The sequence below is a fragment of the Capra hircus genome, chromosome 24 (assembly GCF_001704415.2).
Source record: "Capra hircus breed San Clemente chromosome 24, ASM170441v1, whole genome shotgun sequence".
Classification (NCBI taxonomy): domain Eukaryota; kingdom Metazoa; phylum Chordata; class Mammalia; order Artiodactyla; family Bovidae; genus Capra; species Capra hircus.
This window is the reverse complement of record NC_030831.1, coordinates 37,270,973-37,291,682: the sequence shown is the minus strand read 5'-3', so window position 1 is coordinate 37,291,682 and position 20,710 is coordinate 37,270,973. Positions and strand designations below refer to the sequence as shown.

At 41.2% G+C, this 20,710-nt stretch overlaps 1 protein-coding gene across 1 annotated transcript in view; it reads right to left on the bottom strand.

Annotated features, from left to right (window-relative positions):
- The window catches only part of NDC80 (NDC80, kinetochore complex component), a 34,319-nt gene continuing 26,168 nt past the window's right edge, over window positions 12,560-20,710 (bottom strand). Inside the window, exons 14-17 of the mRNA XM_005697068.3 lie at window positions 16,730-16,822; window positions 16,091-16,221; window positions 15,207-15,309; window positions 12,560-13,003 (exon numbers count right to left, since the gene is read on the bottom strand). Of these exons, the coding sequence (XP_005697125.1) occupies window positions 12,866-13,003; window positions 15,207-15,309; window positions 16,091-16,221; window positions 16,730-16,822 (465 nt within the window). The 3' untranslated portion in view covers window positions 12,560-12,865. The remainder of the gene's footprint in view (window positions 13,004-15,206; window positions 15,310-16,090; window positions 16,222-16,729; window positions 16,823-20,710) is intronic.

The window sequence follows — 20,710 nt, the reverse complement described above, 5'->3', positions numbered from 1 at the left end:
TGGGTGTTCATTGGAAGGACTGATGTTGAAGCTGAAACTCCAATACTTTGGCCACCTGTTGTGAAGAGCTGACTCATTAGAAAAGACCCTGATGCTGGGAAAGATTGAAGGTGGGAGGAGAAGGGGACGACAGAGGATGAGATGGTTGGATGGCATCACCAGCTCAATGGACATGGGTTTGGGTGGACTCCGGGAGTTGGTGATGGACAGGAAGGCCTGGCGTGCTGTGGTTCATGGGGTCTCAAAGAGTCGGACATGACTGAGTGACTGAACTGAACTGAATCATATAAATTATGAAGAACAAGGATGGCTTGTACTTTTCACATGCCTCAAGTCTAGTTTTTTTTTAAGTTGTAAACACTATCATCGATAGCTTAATTCAAATTGACCTTTGTCCAGCCCAGCCAGTTGTTCTTTACAGACCTTCCTCCAGCTTGAGGTGAACATTACTCCTGTAACTGACCCACTGCTGCCCCACGGGACTCAGCTCCTAATGCTTCTGAAATGTGATCCAGAGAAGAAATATTCTCCAAAGCAATCAATAAGTTTGCAGAAATGAAACTGCTTAAATCACACCGGATTCAGTGCACAAAGAGATCCAAGCACCTCCATTCCCAATCATGCACAGACAAAGTGTGAATGTTTTCAGGAAAGTTTAGTGGGAACAAACTACACAAAAATATACAAAAGATGCTCTCAGTTTTCATGTTTTTGTTCTTCAGTTTTAGAGTAGATGTTTCCTGCTTCCTCAGCTGTTGGGTGTGTCCCTCCTGTTTCTGTGTTCTAAAGCTTAAAAAAAAAAAAAAAGGCTTCTCAAAAAAGAAGAAAGAAGTCGAGCAGAATCACAAGTATACACACACATGTGTGCATGCACACACATTCACATGCACACATGCACACAGAGTCCCCTGAACATTTATGACTTTCAGATTCACAGCCTCCCAACCCTTTTCATTTTCCAGAAGGTGTTTACCTTTCATTTCAAAGCTAAGCCTTTCCAACCCCTGTTGCCTTTGCAGAACAAAGGGAAGTTTATACTTAATAATGTACTGTCTTCCACTTTGCTAGCCTTAGAGAGAAACTACTTGCAACTGAAAGCCAAATTCCTCAAGGTATTCTAGTACAAAGCCAACTACAACAGGAAGGGGGAAATACAGTACATGCGTATCGTAATAATGCTGTTTTTGCCCTGTGAGCCTAAGTCTTCTCACAGAGTAGGGTCCCCATGGAAGTGTAGGAAAGAACTTCTGGGTGTTCTAGGTGAGATTCATCTCAGGTATTTCAATAACTGCTGAGTGACCTCCTTCCTTCACGTAAGCTAAATTCCCCACTTTCCTCTGCTCAGTTGAATTTTTCTTCAAGTGCTCTTCTGGAACCACAACCTTGCTGAGGCCTTTTCATGGCCTTCTAGTTGGCCAAATTACCTTTCCCAGCCTTCGACCTCGAACCCACTTAGGACCCGAGAAAGTGTAAAGCCACTCTGCTATCAGTCAGACCGTGTTAGACAATGTTTTGAACAGGACGCAGTCAGGCAAACATGACAATGTCTTGCTGACATTGTTTGACAGTGTCTCTGACCAAATACACTTCAGGCTATACTGCGGTTGGAAAAATGACTAACAAGCCATCCTTTCTCAGAATCGACCGGCACAAGCGTGCACCCCGTTGTCTTACTGAGACATTTAATGAGTAGTTCTTTCGCACACCAGTGAGTTTAATAAAGCCAACCTTTTCCTATAGGTGTGGCTTGTTGATCTTTTCTTTGGTTGGTGGGCTTTACCTGGCTTTGTCTGGCTTTGGTGACTTCAACTGAGTGCTGTCCCGTAGAACTGGGGTCACCTGACTCTCTCTCCTCCTAGAAACCACATTTTCCTATTCACTCAATACATGGGCTTGCTAAATTGCTCAGTCATGTCTGACTCTTTCAGACCCTATGAACTCCAGCCCACTAGGATCCTCTGTCCATGGGATTCTCCAGGCAAGAATACTGGAGTGGGTTGCCATTTCCTACAGGGTATCTTCCCAAGCCAGGGATCGAACTCTTGTCTCTTATGTCTCCTGCATTAGCAGACAGGTTCTGTACCACTAATGCCACCTGGGAAACCCATTCACTTGATGGAACTTCTCAAGTTCCCTTTCTCTCCACTAAAGATCTTTAGTTGCAGCATGTGAAATCTAGTTTCCTGACCAGAGGTTGAACCCAGGCCTCCTGCATTGGGAGTGCTGAGTCTTAGCCACTGGACCACCAGGGAAGTTCCTCCCCTACAGATTGAGAGCATCCACAAAGGGGGATTTGGGGTTTGCTGCCTTCAATATTTATTCCTTGCTCACTACCTTCCATCTGAGGTTTCCTGCTCGATGTGTTAAAGCCACTTCAGCCTCACTCCTTTCTCCACGGCCAGCTTCATTTCTGGCCCGATTCAATTCCAAAGATTTCCTTGCTCGTTTCAGAATGGATAGTTTCAAACGATCAGCTATTTTACCTCTCCAAATCACTCTTTCGAGAAGTGAGTCATGGAGGTGTAGGTAGATCAGCACATCCAGGATTCCCTTTCAGGATCCAAATAACTGGAACATTGACCCCGCCTCCCCCAGGGTGCCTGGAAAACCAATTCTCTCAAAGAGACCTAACCTCATCTCCCCTACTCCAAAGTTGTGTCATACCTGGGGATCGAACCCGGGTTTCCTGCATTGGGAATGTGGACTCTTTGTCACTAGACCATCAGGGAAGTTCCTCCCCTACACATTGAGAGTTTTACATCCATTCCATTTCTCTCCCTTCATGCCGGTGGAGTTTTGCCTTCTCTACTGTCCAAGAGCCTGGATAGCTACCTTATTCTCTGATTTGTAAAGAATTGATGCTCTTTCTATTTCTGATCTTGAAAGATGAGCAGGGAGTAATTTTTCCCTCTAATGACATTGCTCTATCTTCTTGTAGACTTAATACTGAAAAGCTTTGCCAAGACAGACCCATTTCTGCCAGTAGAAGACTAGCTTCTTGAGCACAGATATCTTTCTCCTTTCTTAGGAGCTGAAAAGCCTGCCAGCGGAGAGCAGTTCATTACCCCACCCTCCTCTACCGTGGCACCGTCACCTCCCTTTTGTGGGCAAACCACTGGGGAACTTCCCTCTTTGTATCTCAACCCACACTTGTCTAGTGGGTGGAATCTCTTCAGAGCTGATAATCATCCTCCCAGTTGGAGGCTGGAAGGTCTGCAAGGGATAAAATATCCCTCTATCATCACCTACTTTATGAAAAAAATTTGGAATTCTTTAAAAAAAATTTTTTTTTTACTTATTTATTTTGGTTGTGCCAGGTGTTAGTTGCAGCATGAGAACTCTAAGCTGAGGCATGTGGGATCTAGTTCCTTGACTAGGAATTGAACCCAGGCCCCCTGCATTGGAAGCGAGGAGTCTTAGCCACGGTACCTTCAGGGCTATGATCACCCCTTGCAGATGATTGGTGGAGAGTGTCTCCCACTTGTTCAGTTGCTTGACACTAGCCACTTACCATTCCCAACTTGACCGCATGCACCCTGGCACTACCATACCTCCTACAAGGAGAATGTGTCCCTGAGAAATGGGAGCTTAAGTCTTGCAGTTCAGGGCTTGAGATGAGCACAGTCCCCAGTTGGTGACTGGGAGGGATGGCAGCTCGAGAAACACTGGCTTCTACCCCTTGATTCCCACTCCTGTGAAGCCTTCCTGCTGGCTCCACACAGAACTCTCTGACTCAATAAACATGTTGCATCTTTTCTTTTTTCTTTTGGCCAGGTCAAATGGCTTGCAGGATCTTAGTTCCCCAATTAGCGATCGAATCCCAGTCACCACAGTGAAATCTCAGAATCCTAACCACTGGACCGCTGGAGAATTCCCATAAATATGTGGTATTTTAAAGGTTGGGGTCTTATCCCTTCAGACTGCTTCCTCTAAGCTGGCATTTCAGTTGCATGTTTAGAAGAATAGTCCCTTGGAGGGACTTCCCTCATGGTCCACTGGCTAAGACTCCCCTACTCCCAAGGCAGGGGGCCCAAGTTTGATCCCTGGTCAGGGAACTAGATCCCACATATCACAAGTAAAGAATTCACATGCTGCAACTGAAAGCCTGGTGCAGCCAAAAAAGAAAGAAAGAAAGAAAAAGAATAGTCCCCTGGATAATCCAGTCCAAAATAGACCAGTATATTTTGTGGTCATGCGCTCAATCCTCTATTTCTTTCATTGATCAGATGTTATGTGTGTGGAACTCCACATGGGTGAGTCAAGCATTCCTAAAGCCCCAGACAGGGCTGCCAGTTGAGGCTACGTGGGCAGGAAAGGCAAACTGTCCCTCAGAATAGGTTTCTATTCTGGTCAAGATGAATTGCTGTTCTTCCAGGACAGACAGGGCCTCGTGCGGTCAATTTGCCACCTAGTGGCCAGCTGGTCTCCTCTAGTGATAGTGCTAGAAAAGACCTAGTGCGCTACAGTCCATGGGGTCACGAGGAGTCGGACGTGACTGAGCGACTGAACAACAAGCAATAGTGCTGTGCCAGGGGCACAGTGTTGGTCTCTGTGGCTGACAAGGTGGACATTCATTAGGAGCGGTAGCCACATTAGTCTTGGTAAGTGGGAATCTTTGCTTCTGGACCTACATGGAACTTCTGTCCTTCTGTTTTGCCCCAGGATCACCCCATCTCTATTAACCAGCTCCACGGCATGTTCAAATTAAGCCCCCTCGACTGCTTTTCTGACTTTCTCTGCACCGAGGGCAGCCTCCTGCCTTTGTTACTGTGGAGCTCCATTATCCCCATGGATGTTCATGAGCTCATTGTCTGCCCTTCTCACCGTCATGCCAGCCTTCAGAGGAGCCAGCACTGAACTCCCCAGTGATGTAGCTACCCCTGTCACCAGGGTGGTCCCCATGGACTCCATGGATGGGGTGTCCTTGGGGGTCTTCCTGTGGAACACTGGGGGCCCATCTGGCTTCAAATTATGTATTCCAGGGAGCTCACTTTCTTCAACTTTCCTGTTGTTCAGTTGGTAAGTCGTGTCTGGCTCTTTATGATCTCATGGACTGCAGCATGCCAGGATCCTCTGTCTGTGGAACTCTCTAGGCAAGAATACTGGAGTGGGTTGCCATTTCCTTCTCCAGGGGACCTTCCCAGTCCAGGGATTGAACCCATGTCTCCCGCACTGGCAGGTCGGTTCTTCACCACTGAGACACAAGGGAAGACTTTTCTATTTCTTCCTATCTTCTCTGTCAGAGCAACCTAGGCATTGCCACTTGGCTGAGAAAAACCCATCATCTTATCCAGCCTCCTAGGAGTGATGAGTTCATCCCACCCCCTGGGGTCCTTTCCAGGGAGTTAAATCCCACATTCTTCAAAAGTGGCCTTAGGCCAATGAATTCTTGAATATCTGGCCTATGTTCTGGCTCCCATAATTAAGCACGTGTGTGGTGTTGGATTGGAACTGGAGCTATTGGTGTGAACTCATGGTTTTTAATAAATATATATAAATATAGCTGTCTTTATGTATATGAATACTTACGTTTTCTACTTCTGTACTTGTAGATGACCCAGATGTATTGGCACCTTAGGTACAATCAACACACACAGTGTTAGTTTTGGTTTCCAAATATTATCGTCCACTAAAACACATTTGGCATCCTCAGAGAATAGCTGATTGCAGGGTAGGCAAGGAAAGTATAGAACAGACCTGGAACATTTTCTTGTGCCAGAGAACAAGGAAATGCTCTAAGCGTGTTAGAGAAATTTCAAAAAAGGACAAGGAGCCAGCCTGCAGAGGCTCCCACTGGTCAAATCTGAGAGTTCTGTGTAGGTGCAGAAGCAAAGACTCCCACCTACCAAGACTGATCTGGCTACTGCTCCCTCTGAATGTCCATCTTGCTTATTTTAAACATCAAAATAAATGACGATAGTTACAGATTACAACTCACTGATTAAAATAAGAATCCATGGGTTCATCCTGACAAATAAATAGAGGAGAAGGGAAAGTTCTTTCTTACAGTAGGATGTCAACTGATTAACGTGGAAGTAATAGAAATTTAAACATTGCTTTTTGGCATTTTTAAATTTGCAGAACTAGAAAATTTTTTAATTGCTTAATTAGTACATGGTCTCTATAGTTTATAAAACTATATCGTATATTTAAAAGCTTCTAAAAGAGTACTACTGCGGGCAGGAATCCCTCAGAAGAAATGGAGTAGCCATCATGGTCAACAAAAGAGTCCGAAATGCAGTACTTGGATGCAATCTCAAAAACGACAGAATGATCTCTGTTCATCTCCAAGGCAAACCATTCAATATCACAGTTATTCAAGTCTATGCCCCAACCAGTAACGCTGAAGAAGCTGAAGTTGAACGGTTTTATGAAGACCTACAAGACCTTCTAGAACTAATACCCAAAGAAGATGTCCTTTTCATTATAGGGGACTGGAATGCAAAAGTAGGAAGTCAAGAAACACCTGGAGTAACAGGCAAATTTGGCCTTGGAATGCGGAATGAAGCAGGGCAAAGACTAATAGAGTTTTGCCAAGAAAATGCACTGGTCATAGCAAATACCCTCTTCCAACAACACAAGAGAAGACTCTACACATGGACATCACCAGATGGTGGACAACAAAATCAGATTGATTATATTCTTTGCAGCCAAAGATGGAGAAGCTCTATACAGTCAACAAAAACAAGACCAGGAGCTGACTGTGGCTCAGATCATGAACTCCTTATTGCCAAATTCAGACTCAAATTGAAGAATGTAGGGAAAACTGCTAGACCATTGAGGTATGACCTAAATTAAATCCCTTATGATTATACAGTGGAAGTGAGAAATAGATTTAAGGGCCTAGATCTGATAGATAGAGTGCCTGATGAACTATGGAGTGAGGTTCGTGACATTGTGCAGGAGACAGGGATCAAGACCATCCCCATGGAAAAGAAATGCAAAAAAGCAAACTGGCTGTCTGGGGAGGCCTTACAAATAGCTGTGAAAAGAAGAGAGGCGAAAAGCAAAGGAGAAAAGGAAAGATATAAGCATCTGAATGCAGAGTTCCAGAGAATAGCAAGAAGCGATAAGAAAGCCTTCAGCGATCAATGCAAAGAAATAGAGGAAAACAACAGAATGGGAAAGACTAGAGATCTCTTCAAGAAAATAAGAGATACCAAAGGAACATTTCATACAAAGATGGGCTTGATAAAGGACAGAAACGGTATGGACCTAACAGAAGCAGAAGATATTAAGAAGAGGTGGCAAGAATACACAGAAGAAAAAAAAAAAAGAATACACAGTAGAACTGTACAGAAAAGATCTTCATGACCCAGATAATAACGATGGTGTCATCACTCATCTAGAGCTAGACATCCTGGAATGTGAAGTCAAGTGGGCCTTAGAAATCATCACTACAAACAAGGCTAGTGGAGGTGATGGAATTCCAGTGGAGCTATTTCAAATCCTGAAAGATGATGCTGTGAAAGTGCTGCACTCAATATGCCAGCACATTTGGAAAACTCAGCAGTGGCCACAGGACTGGAAAAGGGCAGTTTTCATTCCAATCCCAAAGAAAGGCAATGCCAAAGAAGGCTCAAACTACAGCACAATTGCACTCATCTCACATGCTAGTAAAGTAATGCTCAAAATTCTCCAAGCCAGGCTTCAGCAATACGTGAACTGTGAACTTCCTGATGTTCAAGACGGTTTTAGAAAAGGCAGAGAAACCAGAGATCAAATTGCCAACATCTGCTGGATCATGGAAAAAGCAAGACAGTTCCAGAAAAACATCTATTTCTGCTTTATTGACTATGCCAAAGTCTTTGACTGTGTGGATCACAATAAACTGTGGAAAATTCTGAAAGAGATGGGACTACCAGACCACCTGACCTGCCTCTTGAGAAACCTGTATGGAGGTCAGGAAGCAACAGTTAGAACTGGACATGGAACAACAGACTGGTTCCAAATAGGAAAAGGAGTACGTCAAGGCTGTATATTGTCACCCTGCTTATTTAACTTCTATGCAGAGTACATCATGAGAAACGCTGGGCTGGAAGAAACACAAGCTGGAATCAAGATTGCCGGGAGAAATCTCAATAACCTCAGATATGCAGATGACACCAACCTCATGGCAGAAAGTGAAGAGGAACTAAAAAGCCTCTTGATGAAAGTGAAAGAGGAGAGTGAAAAAGTTGGCTTGAAGCTCAACATTCAGAAAACAAAGATCATGGCATCCGGTCCCGTCACTTCATGGGAAATAGATGGGGAAACAGTGGAAACACTGTCAGACTTTATTTTTGGGGGCTCCCAAATCACTGCAGATGGTGATTGCAGCCATGAGATTAAAAGATGCCTACTCCTTGGAAGAAAAGTTATGACCAACCTAGATATTATATTCAAAAGCAGAGACATTACTTTGCCGACTAAGGTCCGTCTAGTCAAGGCTATGGTTTTTCCAGTGGTCATATATGGATGTCAGAGTTGGACTGTGAAGAAGGCTGAGCGTCGAAGAATTGATGCTTTTGAACTGTGGTGTTGGAGAAGACTCTTGGAGTCCCTTGGACTGCAAGGAGATCCAACCAGTCCATTCTGAAGATCAGCCCTAGGATTTCTTTGGAAGGAAGGATGCTAAAGCTGAAACTCCAGTACTTTGGCTACCTCATGCGAAGAGTTGACTCATTGGAAAAGACTCTGCTGCTGGGAGGGATTGGGGGCAGGAGGAGAAGGGGACAACAGAGGATGAGATGGCTGGATGGCATCACTGACTCGATGGACATGAGTCTGAGTGAACTCCGGGAGTTGGTGATGGACAGGGAGGCCTGGCATGCTGCGATTCATGGGATCGCAAAGAGTCGGACACGACTGAGCGACTGAACTGTACTGAAAAGAGTAGGTATTAAAAGTTCTCATTACACACAAAAAAGTGTAACTACTTGTGGTGAAAGATGTTAACTAGACTCACTGTGATGGTTGTTTTGCAATACATACAAATGTCGAATCGATATGTTGCACACTTTAAACTAGGTGCCACCTATATCTCAATTAAGACATCAATCTTCGGCAACACAGTAATGGTTCATTCAGGACATACTGATGTTGAAACTAGTAAGTGAAAGTTTGATGACAAACATTATATTTATATAGCTCAATTCCAAGAGACAGTGAAGGACAGGGAAGTCTGGTGTGCTGCAGTCCATGGGGTTGTGAAGAGTCAGACATGACTGAGCGACAACAAAAAGTACCCTTCCCCTCTTTTTGTCTTTTTGCTGCACTACATGGCATGTGGTATCTCAGTTTCCAGACTAGGGATCGAACTAACATCCTTTGCATTCAAAGCGCAGAGTCTTAACAACTAGACCACCAGGGAAGTTCCTCCTCCCCAATTCTTAATTGGAGGGAAAGAGTAATCTTGCAGATACCGTCCAAACCAAGTGATTAAAGTTAACATTCAGTTCAGTTCAGTTCAGTTGCTCAGTCATGTCTGACTCGGACTCCATGCCAGGCTTCCCTGTCCATCACCAACTCCCAAAACTTGCTCAAACTCACGTCTATCAAGATGGTGATGCCACCCAACTCAGGCCATCTCATCCTCTGTCGTCCCTTTCTCCTTCTGCCTTCAGTGTTTTCCAGCATCAGGGTCTTTTCCAATGAGTCAGTTCTTTGCATCAGGTGGCCAAAGTACTGGGGCTTCAGCTTCAGCATCAGTCCTTCCAATGAATATTCAGGACTGATTTCCTTTAGGATGGATTGGTTGGATCTCCTTGGAGTTCAAGGGACTCTCGAGTCTTCTCCAACACCACAGTTCAAAAGCATCAATTTTTCGGCATTCAGCTTTCTTTATGGTCCAGCTTTCACATCCATACGTGACTACTGGAAAAACCATAGCTTTGACTAGATGGACCTTTGTTGGCAAAGTAATGGCTCTGCTTTTTAATATGCTGTCTAGGTTGGTCATAACTTTCCTTCCAAGGAGTAAGCATTTTTTAATTTTATGGCTGCAATCACCATCTGCTATGACTTTGGAGCCCCCCAAAATAAAGTCTGCCACTGTTTCCACTGTTTCCCCATCTATTTTCCATGAAGTGATGGGACCAGATGCCATGATCTTCGTTTTCTGAATATTGAGGTTTAGGCCAACTTTTTCACCCTCCTCTTTCACTTTCATCAAGAGGGAACTGCAAATTAATATCAAAATAGATAGAACCACGTACCCTCAGGATGGCTAAACTAAAACCATACAACTGTAAGGACATAAGCAGCTCATACACTGCAGGGAGGAACCATGTTAGGAAACCTTTTCTAAGTTTCACAAAAGTTAAATATGCACCTGCCACATATGAACTAGCCATTCTACTCCTACGTGTTTACCTAAGGGAAATGAAAGGATATGCCCATACAAACATCTGTACATGAAACCTCATAATGACTGTATTTATAAAATAGCCCAAACTATAAACAATCCAAATGTCCATCAACAGGTAAATGAATAAAAAAACTCAATATATACATACAGTAGAACACTACTCATCAATGAAATGGTATGAACTATTGCAACATGGACCTCACAGCTTTATGAAAGAAACAAAAATGTACATACCATATGATTCTATTTATAGAAAATGCAAACTAAAGTAACAGAAAGTAGATCAGTGATTGCCTGGGGATGGGTGTCAGGCAGGTATCAGGTAGGGGCTGAAGGACTGCAAAGGGCCACAAGGAAATTTTAGCAGTGATGGATATATTCATTAGCTTGTGAGGATGATTTTATGGAACGATATATATATATATATATATATATATGCCAGAACTTAAGAAAAGTTTTAATATGTAAGTCTGTGTCAATATACTGCAAAAAGTGCAGATTCTGATTTAGTAGGTTTGGGGTGGGGCCAACAGTCTGCATTTTTAACAAGCTCCCCAGTGATGCTGATGCTGTTTCCATACTATGTTCTGAGTGGCACAGCCCTGAGTATGTATTTTGTCATATATATATATATATATACCATCTGAGTACACAGTAGATTCATATGGCTGGTACCACACAGATTAGTGTAGACATAACATTTCCATCATTGAATAAAGTTCTATTAGATGTCAGTCAAGATTCTTGAATACATTGGTAACCATTAATCTTGCCATACCTATTAATTATCTCCCAGTGATGACTTGTCTTTGATTGGACACTCCAAGCTGAATGCCCCTCCCTGCCCTTCCTAAAAGACATTCCATTCTGTATATATGTGTGTGCTTAGTTGCTAAATGGTGTTCAACTCTTTACAACCCCATGGACTATGGCGCACCAGGCTCTGTTCATGGGATTTCCCAGGCAGTGATACTGGAGAGGGTTGCCATTTCCTCCTCTGGGGGATCTTCCTGACCCAGGAATTGAACTTGTGTCTCCTGGATTGCAGGCAGATTCTTTATCTGCTGAGCCTCATTCTGTTTACTGCTTATGTTTCATTTTATCATGCTTTTCATTCTGATTTGCATTGGAGTTGGAATAAAAAGAATAGAAAGTTCAACCGGAGGTGGATGCCAGTTCGAGATTCCCAACAATTTAGACCTATCAAAGAAGCTTCTTTAAAAAATAATTATTTTGGGTCTTCACTTCACTGCAGTGGGTGGGTTCTTAGTTGTAGTGTGAGCACTTTGTCTAGTTGCAGTGTGGAGTCTTCTCTTGTGGAGCGTGGGCTCCAGAGCTCTTGGGCGTCAGTGGCTGTGGCACTGGGTTAGTTGCCCCACAGTATGTGGCATCTTAGATTCCCAACCAGGGATCGAACCCACATGCCCTGCACTGTAAATTGGATTCTTAACCACTGGACCACTAGGGAAGTTCCTAAAACCTCACTTTCCAGCGTGACCCCCTCCCCATCCAGAACATTCATGTTTCCGGGCTCCTGTGGTCAGGATTGAGCGCAGATTCAGGAAGCTGAGGGGGGCTTCTGCCACTAAGAGGCATGGTCTGAGGGAAATCAGAACTTCTCTAGGAATAAATTTTCATCACTAAAACCAGAGGGGTTGAATGAGATTATTTCTTCTGATTCTCAGATTCCACATCCTTCGGCTTTGAAAAATTCAGAGTAAAGATAGTATGGATCCAGAAAGAAATTTAGTTTCTCAGCTCTGGATAAAGAGTGGGTCTGACCATGTGTCCAGAGTGATTAGGAAAGGTTTTCAGTCGGTTGGTCAGTGCCATCCTGTGTAGTTTACCCCAGGGGCTGGCAAACTTTCTGTAAAGGAGTGGATAGTACACATTTTTGGCTTTTCAGGCCATCTGCTCTGTCACACACAATAAATTCTGCTCTTTTTTCTTTTTGGCTACACTGTGTGGCATATAGGAGCCTAGCTCCCCAACCAGGGATTGAACCTGTGCCCCCTGTATTGGAAGCAGAGTCCCAACTACTGGAGCACCCGGGAAATTCCTAAACTTTTGTAGGGGGAAAGCAGTCATCATCAATGAATGGGTGTGATTAGATTTGGTCCAATTAGTTTGCTGACTCCTGGTTAATTGTACTTTGAAATTCTTATACTCAAAATACTTATTTTTTTAATCATGTCAAGTTAGGCAGAGAAATCAGGGGAAAAACACTGCATTGAGGCAATTTATTAACTCCAGGTACATAATACAACTGGTCTTTCATATCTAAATATTAACAATCCAACAAGTTACCATAATTTCAGGTTCTACATATATTTAGAAAAGATATAAATGACTACATTTAGAAAAGATATAAAAATATTTCACGGGCTTGGGAAAATGTGGTCATAAGACTTCATTGTAAGGAGCGATATAGGATATGCTAAAGATTTTTCAGACCTACAAAGGACACTTCAAAATTTACACTGTTAATAAAGTTCTTGCTTCATCAACCCTTTATCTTCATTCATCAAGAGTCTGAATTAGAGCAGCTTTCTTCTTGTACTTGTCTCCAATCTCTCTGATGTTTTCCAAGAGATCTTCAGATGCATATTCTTTACACTCTCTATCATTTTTAGCAATCTGCTCATCAAGGTGTTTCTAATGGAAACAATTAGCAATTGTTAATGTAAAAACATCAATTTCTTTTAAAGTGTTTAATTGTGAAATCTATAAAAAAGAGCACAACATTTGTAATAAGAATAAACAAAATACTCTTGCATCTACCTGGTCAGTCCCTCCTGTGCTTCTTTTGTATAGCTATAGTTTATTCATGTACTGCTATATAATATTCTATTGAATGAATATACCAACATTTATGTATCCTTGTACTGTTAATGAATTTTTGTTTGTTCCCAGGTGTGATAGGGTGAAGAGACTCCTAAAAGCTTTCCATGCCCTAATCACCAGAACCTATGAATGCTATGTAACATGGTCAAAGGAACTTTGAAGATGTGAACAAGTTAAGGATTTTGAGAAAAGGAGATTATTCTGCACGATCCTGGTGGGGCCAGCGTAATTGTAAGGGTCTTTGTGAGAAGGAATCAGCTGTGTGGGAGTCAAAGAAGGAAGGCATAAGGACAAAGAGAAGTTAGAGAGGACAGATGATGCTGGGTTACTGGCTTTGAAGATGGAGGAAGAGACCACAACTCAAGGACTACTTGTGACTTCTAAAAGGAGTGCAGCCCCAAGGGATCATTTTAGACTTCCGACCTCCAGAAACGTAACCACTCAAATCATTTTCTGGTCTGTGTTCCAGATGAACAATAACTCTTGAACAAGGAACCATGAAAGGTTACGGAGACACTGAATGGTGGAACTAGGAAGACGTGGGTAGAACCCAGGTTTTCTGACGCAGTATTGCAGGGTGCTTTTCTTAGTTTTTACCACTAAGCAGAAAAGAGCATTGGCCAGCAAGTGAGTAGAAGTTCAATGTCATTCAGGAGAGAAGAAAGGAGAGAAGATCACATGCTCTGTTGTCTAACAAATGAAAGCCTTTTAATGTGATATTATGAGCTCCCCTCCAACTTTATCTCCTAGTGCATTTCTAAGGACCTTTAGATTTAGCAATTTATTTTAGTTTGTGGGCTCTGCACAGCAGGTTACAGGGATAGTTTTATTGTTAAACCTTCAAGCTACTTGAAAGGTGGAGATAAGATAAATTTCATGTTTCCAAAATACTTTATTCTGTGTTTACATACATGAAATTAACAGGAAGGAATGTTAAAAAGAAACATCAGGCTCAAAATGGAATCACTTTAGCTAAGCCTACATCACTAAGTGGGACTTAATACTCAGTCTAACTGCAGTTTCAGCCTTCCCCAGCAATGTCATCGTAACTGGTCCTTCTGGAATTTCCTGGTTAGCACCAGTGAGGTCATCTGCCTAATAGAACCTCTGTCCCACAAAGGGAGGTGACTCTGCCACCTTGCCTGAATAACCCTGTTTAAATTTATGACTTCTTTGTCCCACCCCCTCTGACTTTTAAAACCGTGTCTTTTCTGGAACGCCTTTCTATCTGCCACATGGGATGCTGCCCAAAACATGAATCACTGAATAAAGCCAATTTGATCTTCAGATTGACTCAGTTGACTCTTGCTTTGTAACAGGAAAAATATTTGTCATTAAAACATGCTTTCATCTTAATTAAATCTTGTATGTACTAATATGTTTTTGGTGTGTAGAATATGGCCTGCCACATCATTATATACTGTTGGATATAATAAAATATCATTGTATATTGCTTATGCAAATAAGACAGATTACTTATTTTTATTAAGGGCTATGCTATTTTCTGTATTTATAACTCAGTGAAAACAAACATGCCTTAAGGAACAAGAAGAGTATCTTAATCAAGCGACAAAGTTGCACAACCTTCACCACAATCTTTGTGCCCATCTGCCCTTATTCCCACCCCAGCCCCTGGCAACATAAATCTACTTTCAGCCTCTGCGCATCTGCCTTTTCTGGACATTTTAGTGAGTCATAAATATGTGCACTTTTGCATCTTTCACCGAGTATAATGTTTTTGACATTCATTCATCTCGTAGCATGCATCAGTGCTTCTTTCATTGATGAATCATATACCAATACACGGGTATGTCATTCATTAGTTAAAAGCCTACGTAAAGCAGATTACTACAAAATACACACTGCTAGGCAGGACTCTTCGGATAAATTTTTACTAGATCATATTTTCCAGAGAAATAAAAATTATCATTTAATTTCTATAGAAGCAAAACAGAAATACATCAGAGTTTGAAAAAGCTTTCCTAGATTGTAGGAAAGACCTTCACACACTTACCTCCACAGACCCGACATGTATAGCAACCATCTCTAAAAGACGCTGCAAGTTATTTCCCACTTTCCGTCTCTCTTCAGTTGTGGTCTGCACGACTAGTTGGTATCTGTAGGACAGAGACTCTTGTGTGAACTGTCTAGGAGAAAACCTAATGTGTCAGCTCTTGCTAGCTCACTTCTTTCCGTATTTCAACAAAACCAGGCTGTGGTTGTCTATGTTCTGCTTGCTCTGTGTCTAATTCACAGAGGTCCAGTTTGCAATCAAACAGAAATAAAAACATTTCCAAAGATCCCATGCAAACAACAGCACCGAACAGCACCAAACCTTCATGCTTTAACAGATAAAACTTGGGAGCGTACTGTTTACCTGAGTCTCCAAAAGGATTATAAATGTAAATGCTTTCAGGGACAAGACACTAAATACAGATGAAGGAGGGAATTGGGAGTCCTACTTTTAGGCATTCGGAGCCAAACTATTAACAAAAACTATATGCCCCCAACACCTTCACCTGACTTTTCTATCCTACCTAGGCTACAAGTAAGGAAACAGAGAGAGGGATTTTAAGGATTGTCGTTCCAGACTGAAATATTTTTTTTTTTTTAGTTTTTTGAGTGTATTTGAATATAGATTAACATAGAGCCTATGGATTATAACTATTTAGTTCTCTTCTGACTGGAAGGGTAACGGGACAACAGCTGTCACGGGAGAATGTACCATCCAGGGAAGTATCTGAAGCTGCTCTGCTTCATTCGGTTCTACTCACCCTCCTCCTCCCCAGACCAGCTCTATAATGTAAAGCCAAGCAAATAAACCAGGTCTAGTTTTATAAAAATGTTAAATAATTAAACAGAAAATACACATCACAGATCTCGGCGAGATGAACTTACTCCCGCTGAATAGCGTCTAACTCATTCATAGCCTCACTGAGGCCCTCGTTAACTGCGCTCTCCAGCAGGTGCTTGTGTTTCTCCAAGGACTCCAGCTCATCGGCACATTTTTTGTCCTCTTCCTCAGCTTCCTATCAGGATAAACTCAGTTATGTTTTTTCAATATTCACATTCTATATACTCCAGGGGGATGAAAAACAAACATTTATGTCAAGCATTCAAAAAATCAGGTTGCATCATCATTTGTATTCACAGGACTGTTTACTGCTTTACAGGTGGTAAGACTTAAAAGGGTCTTTTGGAAATTTTATACTGTAAACGTAAATGTGACCTTTCGAACAGGCCTATACTGCATTCATTTAGCAGTAATTTCAAGCCTGTATATAGGAAATATACCGAATCACAAATGTAAATATAAAGTAGTAGTGGAATATTAAACATGGTCTATGGTAAAATAGCAGAATTCCAGAAAAAAGTTCTTTAGGAAAAAAAATAACTCCTTACAATAAACTTTGAAAAAGAAGACTATTGTAGACAAGATATAGGATATAGCTCAAAGATTTAAGCTTGATGTCGGAACAGGTGCCTAGTCTATCAACACGGCTTTGGAGAACCTAAACAAATGGGCAAAACTCTTACCTTCACTTTTTGTTGGTAAAGATCATCCAGCTTTTGAACTTCTTCTTTCAGAGTTCGTACACTTCTTCTGCTTTCTGTGATCATCGTACTTAACTTGAGGAATAAAACTTTGGTTGAGAAATCATAACTATACATCAAAAAATTTTTAATAAAACTTTTGTATTATCAATCAACTAACAACCATTTTGTTTCCTCTAGTTCTTGTGGATTTTTACCTTTCATCTCATACAAATTTAATATTTTTCCAAGAAAAGTTAATTTCAAGAAGGCATTTTAAAATATATATATATAATATTTAATGCAGAATGGTATAGCAGGGCATTAGTTAGGAATAAAAATATTCAGCTTCTCAGTAAAATAAAGACACCAATATCTGTTTTTCTATTTTTCTGTAGCTGTGAGAGTCCTTAAACATAAATTGTTTTGCTCTCTAGGTTTTTTTTCTTTCATTTAATGGATAGGCTTTTTTTTTTTTTTAATTGGAACAGAATTTGCTTTACAATGTTGTTAGTGTCTGTTGTACAACATGAATCAGCTGTATGTATACATGTATCATTTCCCTCCCACGCCATCCCACCCCTTTAGGCCATCACAGAGCACCCAGCTGAGTTCCCTGTGCTATACAGCAGCTTCCTACTATCTATTTTACACATGGTAGTGTATTTCTGTCAATGATACTCTCTCAATTTGTCCCACCCACTCCTTCCCCTGCCGTTTTGAAGTCTTAACTTTATTTAGATTTTTATCTACTTTAGTTATGTGGCTTTCATTTGTGTGTTCACTTTCTGGGATGTTAAAGAGAACTACTCACACTGATTTTATTTGATAATATTTGCTAACTGGTTATAGCCAATGCATTCTTCCAAAGAGTAATCAAGTTAACATTTAATCTTGTTCAAGTTTGAGCTTTAAGATCTGCTGAAACCAAAACAGGGAAGAAAAAAGGTGTTTCTAAAAAAAAAAAAAGTTTCTTTCATTTCCTTTTGACAAGTGCTGATACTGGTAATTAATACAGAATGTTTTTCAGCTAGATCAAGAGGACAGTATTTGCAACAGGAAACAAAGTAGTTGATGTCTTTCTTTAAAAGGATTATTCTACACATACATAAATTTAAAACAAAACATGATTTGGGAAAAATTTAGTGAAGCTATTGTTATTTGGTAAAAGGTAGGATAGTAAAATGACTAAACTTATTTAAGAAACTTGCAGTATAGTACTTTTTTTTTTTCCTTGCACACAGTACTTCTCAGTCATCCAAAGTCCCTTAAAAGGGACATTCCTTTCCTATTCATGAGAGAGTGAAAAGTAGGCTGGAAAGAATGCAGTTTACTCAGATCATTCAACTAGCATATGTCCAGAACTCAAAATGAACTCCAAGGACTTTTTCTACATCACTTGCCTTTCACATTTGAAAGACCAGTTACTGAAGCTATAAACTTTGCTTCCAATCTAAAGATGCTACTTCTGAAGCATACAAACTGCTTCATTAAATTCACTTGCAGTAAGACCAAAACTGATACTCTAATAATCAAAACTTCTACTAGGCCCTCATGGTTGGTCAAATGTGTTTACTTTTAACTGAGTAGCGCTTCTTGCCATGTCAGTTTTACCAATTAATTAGACATTTCCTCTCTCCGCTTTTGATCATGAGTACACATTCCACTGCAGTAAACAGGGGAGGAATTAAAAATAAGTCGCCAATAATTCTGCAACTTCTAAGAACTATTAATATTTGACTTCCTCCCTCCCTCCCTTCTTTCTTAGCTCTCAAGTCACTTATAAACAAAGACATCATCAATCAGATGATTTTTTTCCTTCTATAATTGATAGAAGCCACTAGACTGGAATTCCATCACTTCTTGCGTCCAACCAACCAACCAACACGAGACCTTTCCTTGTTCCTTCCAGTTAGTTTAAGGATGTAGGACACACATTTTCTTCATGAACAGAAGTTACCTCTTCAGCTCTTTTCTGGATCCCATGCCTTTATATTTCTTCATACCACATTCAAATCCATCAAGGTCTTTTGTTCCTGCTTTTTTAAACTTCACCCTTTTCCCGATGAACTCTCCCCCTCATCTTCAAAACCAAACAACCCTCTCCCATAAAAACAAAACAAAACAAAAAACCACACACCAAAACCAAAAACCTTTCCCACACACCATTTTTCAGCCACAGTTTCACCACCTTTCCTTGGATTCAAACATCTGCAATAGATTTGTAGCAGCCCATGAAGAATAACCTATCCGGATTATAGTATCTTCCTTTTCACCATTTACACTCCACAGTAACATGCTTTCTAGCTCCTCTGGTTCATGTTGCTTTTGCAAATGTCAGGAGGAACATCTTTATGATTAAAGCCAATGTGCTTTTCAGACTTAATCTGAGTAAGATCTGTGGTTACTAACCACTCCCTATTGAAACTTTCTTCCTTGGTCTCTGAGATCATGGAAACTCCTGATTTCCTCTTTAAGTCTTGGTGGGGGTGGGGGGATCCTTCTAATTCAATAGATTTCTCTTTCTCTGCTTGTACTTTGGATGTTCTCCTAGTAGTCTCTCTTTGGCTTTATTCTCATTTGCTCACTTGGGAGAGCTCTTGCTCATTCTCATACCTGGGGAATCTCCTGGCTGTTAATTACATGCAAGCTAAAGATATCTACCTGTATCTATATTATTTCCAAACTCCAACTGCCTACTGGACATTCTCTACTTTGATGTCCCAGAGACCTGCAACAGCATATCCCAGCCTGAAATTCTGTTCTACAACCTTCTTCATATTTTTCATCAAGGTTATAGCATATCGTCACTGACAAAGAATCTCTTTTTGACCAAACTACTCAGGATCTTCTGAAACTCTTCTCAATTAGGTTGACCCTTGGGGTTTCATGTTTGTCACTGTGTTATCCAATTTTAAGCAAGAATCCTGCCCAAGTCACTTAAACCAGAATCTCCCATCCTGAATCTCTGATCAGATTCCTCATCCCCTGCCATGCTCCAGGTGATGACTCGTCACCTTGGCCGGCCTTCGGAAAGAAACCTATTAGGATGGTGCTTAGACAGAATACCCCAACTCTGATATTTCCAGCTGCTGATCTCTACCCTGCCCCTTGGCTATAAATTCCCACTTTTCTCTGTTGCATTTGGGATGAGCCCTGTCTTTCTCACCTACTACAAAACTCCACTGTAATAGCCCCTCTTGAATATAGTCTAACTTACTACTGCTAACAAGTATCATAAATAACTTTTCTTTAATATTGTATACCAAAGTTGGACTCCTGGACATTCTTAATCTCGCTCTCTTCCTTAACCTTCACATCCAAGTGGATGACTAAATAACGTTGCTTGAATTTTTTGGCAGTGCTGCATAGCTTGCAGGATTTTTAGCTTCCTGACCAGAGATGGAACCTAGGCCCTCACCAGTGAGAGCTTAGAGTCCTAACCAATTCTGTTAACTTTTAAATCTCTGTTCGCCATCCTCACTGCAATAGCGTTGGTTTGCCTCCTAACCATTTACGGCTCAGGATACTGTTAGGTCTCTTAACTGTAGGTCTCCAGTCACATGTACCTCCTGAAGTATTCTTCAGAATGTCAACACTGTAAGCTTACTAAGATACATAGGTTTTAAAAAACCTTCAGTGGTACCTGCTGCCTACAGAATAAAAATTCTACCAGTAAGAAAGAACAAGTATCTCTTCAGAATTAGGTTTTGGTTTTTCCAGGCTTCTTCCCTATCCTACTTATACTCAAGGTAATTCTTTAACACATCATGGTCTTTAGTGTCTGGGCCTTCAGAGGCAGGTATGTTTGTCTGTGTTTGTATCCTTTTGTGTATCCACTGGCCAACTCCTACTTGTTATTCACAACTCAGCTCATCTACCACCTCCTTCAGAAAGAACTTATGCTTATCTTAGGTAGGTGTACTGAGAATCCACAACATGCTGTATTTATACTCCAAAAATCTTATGAATTTGTTAAAATTG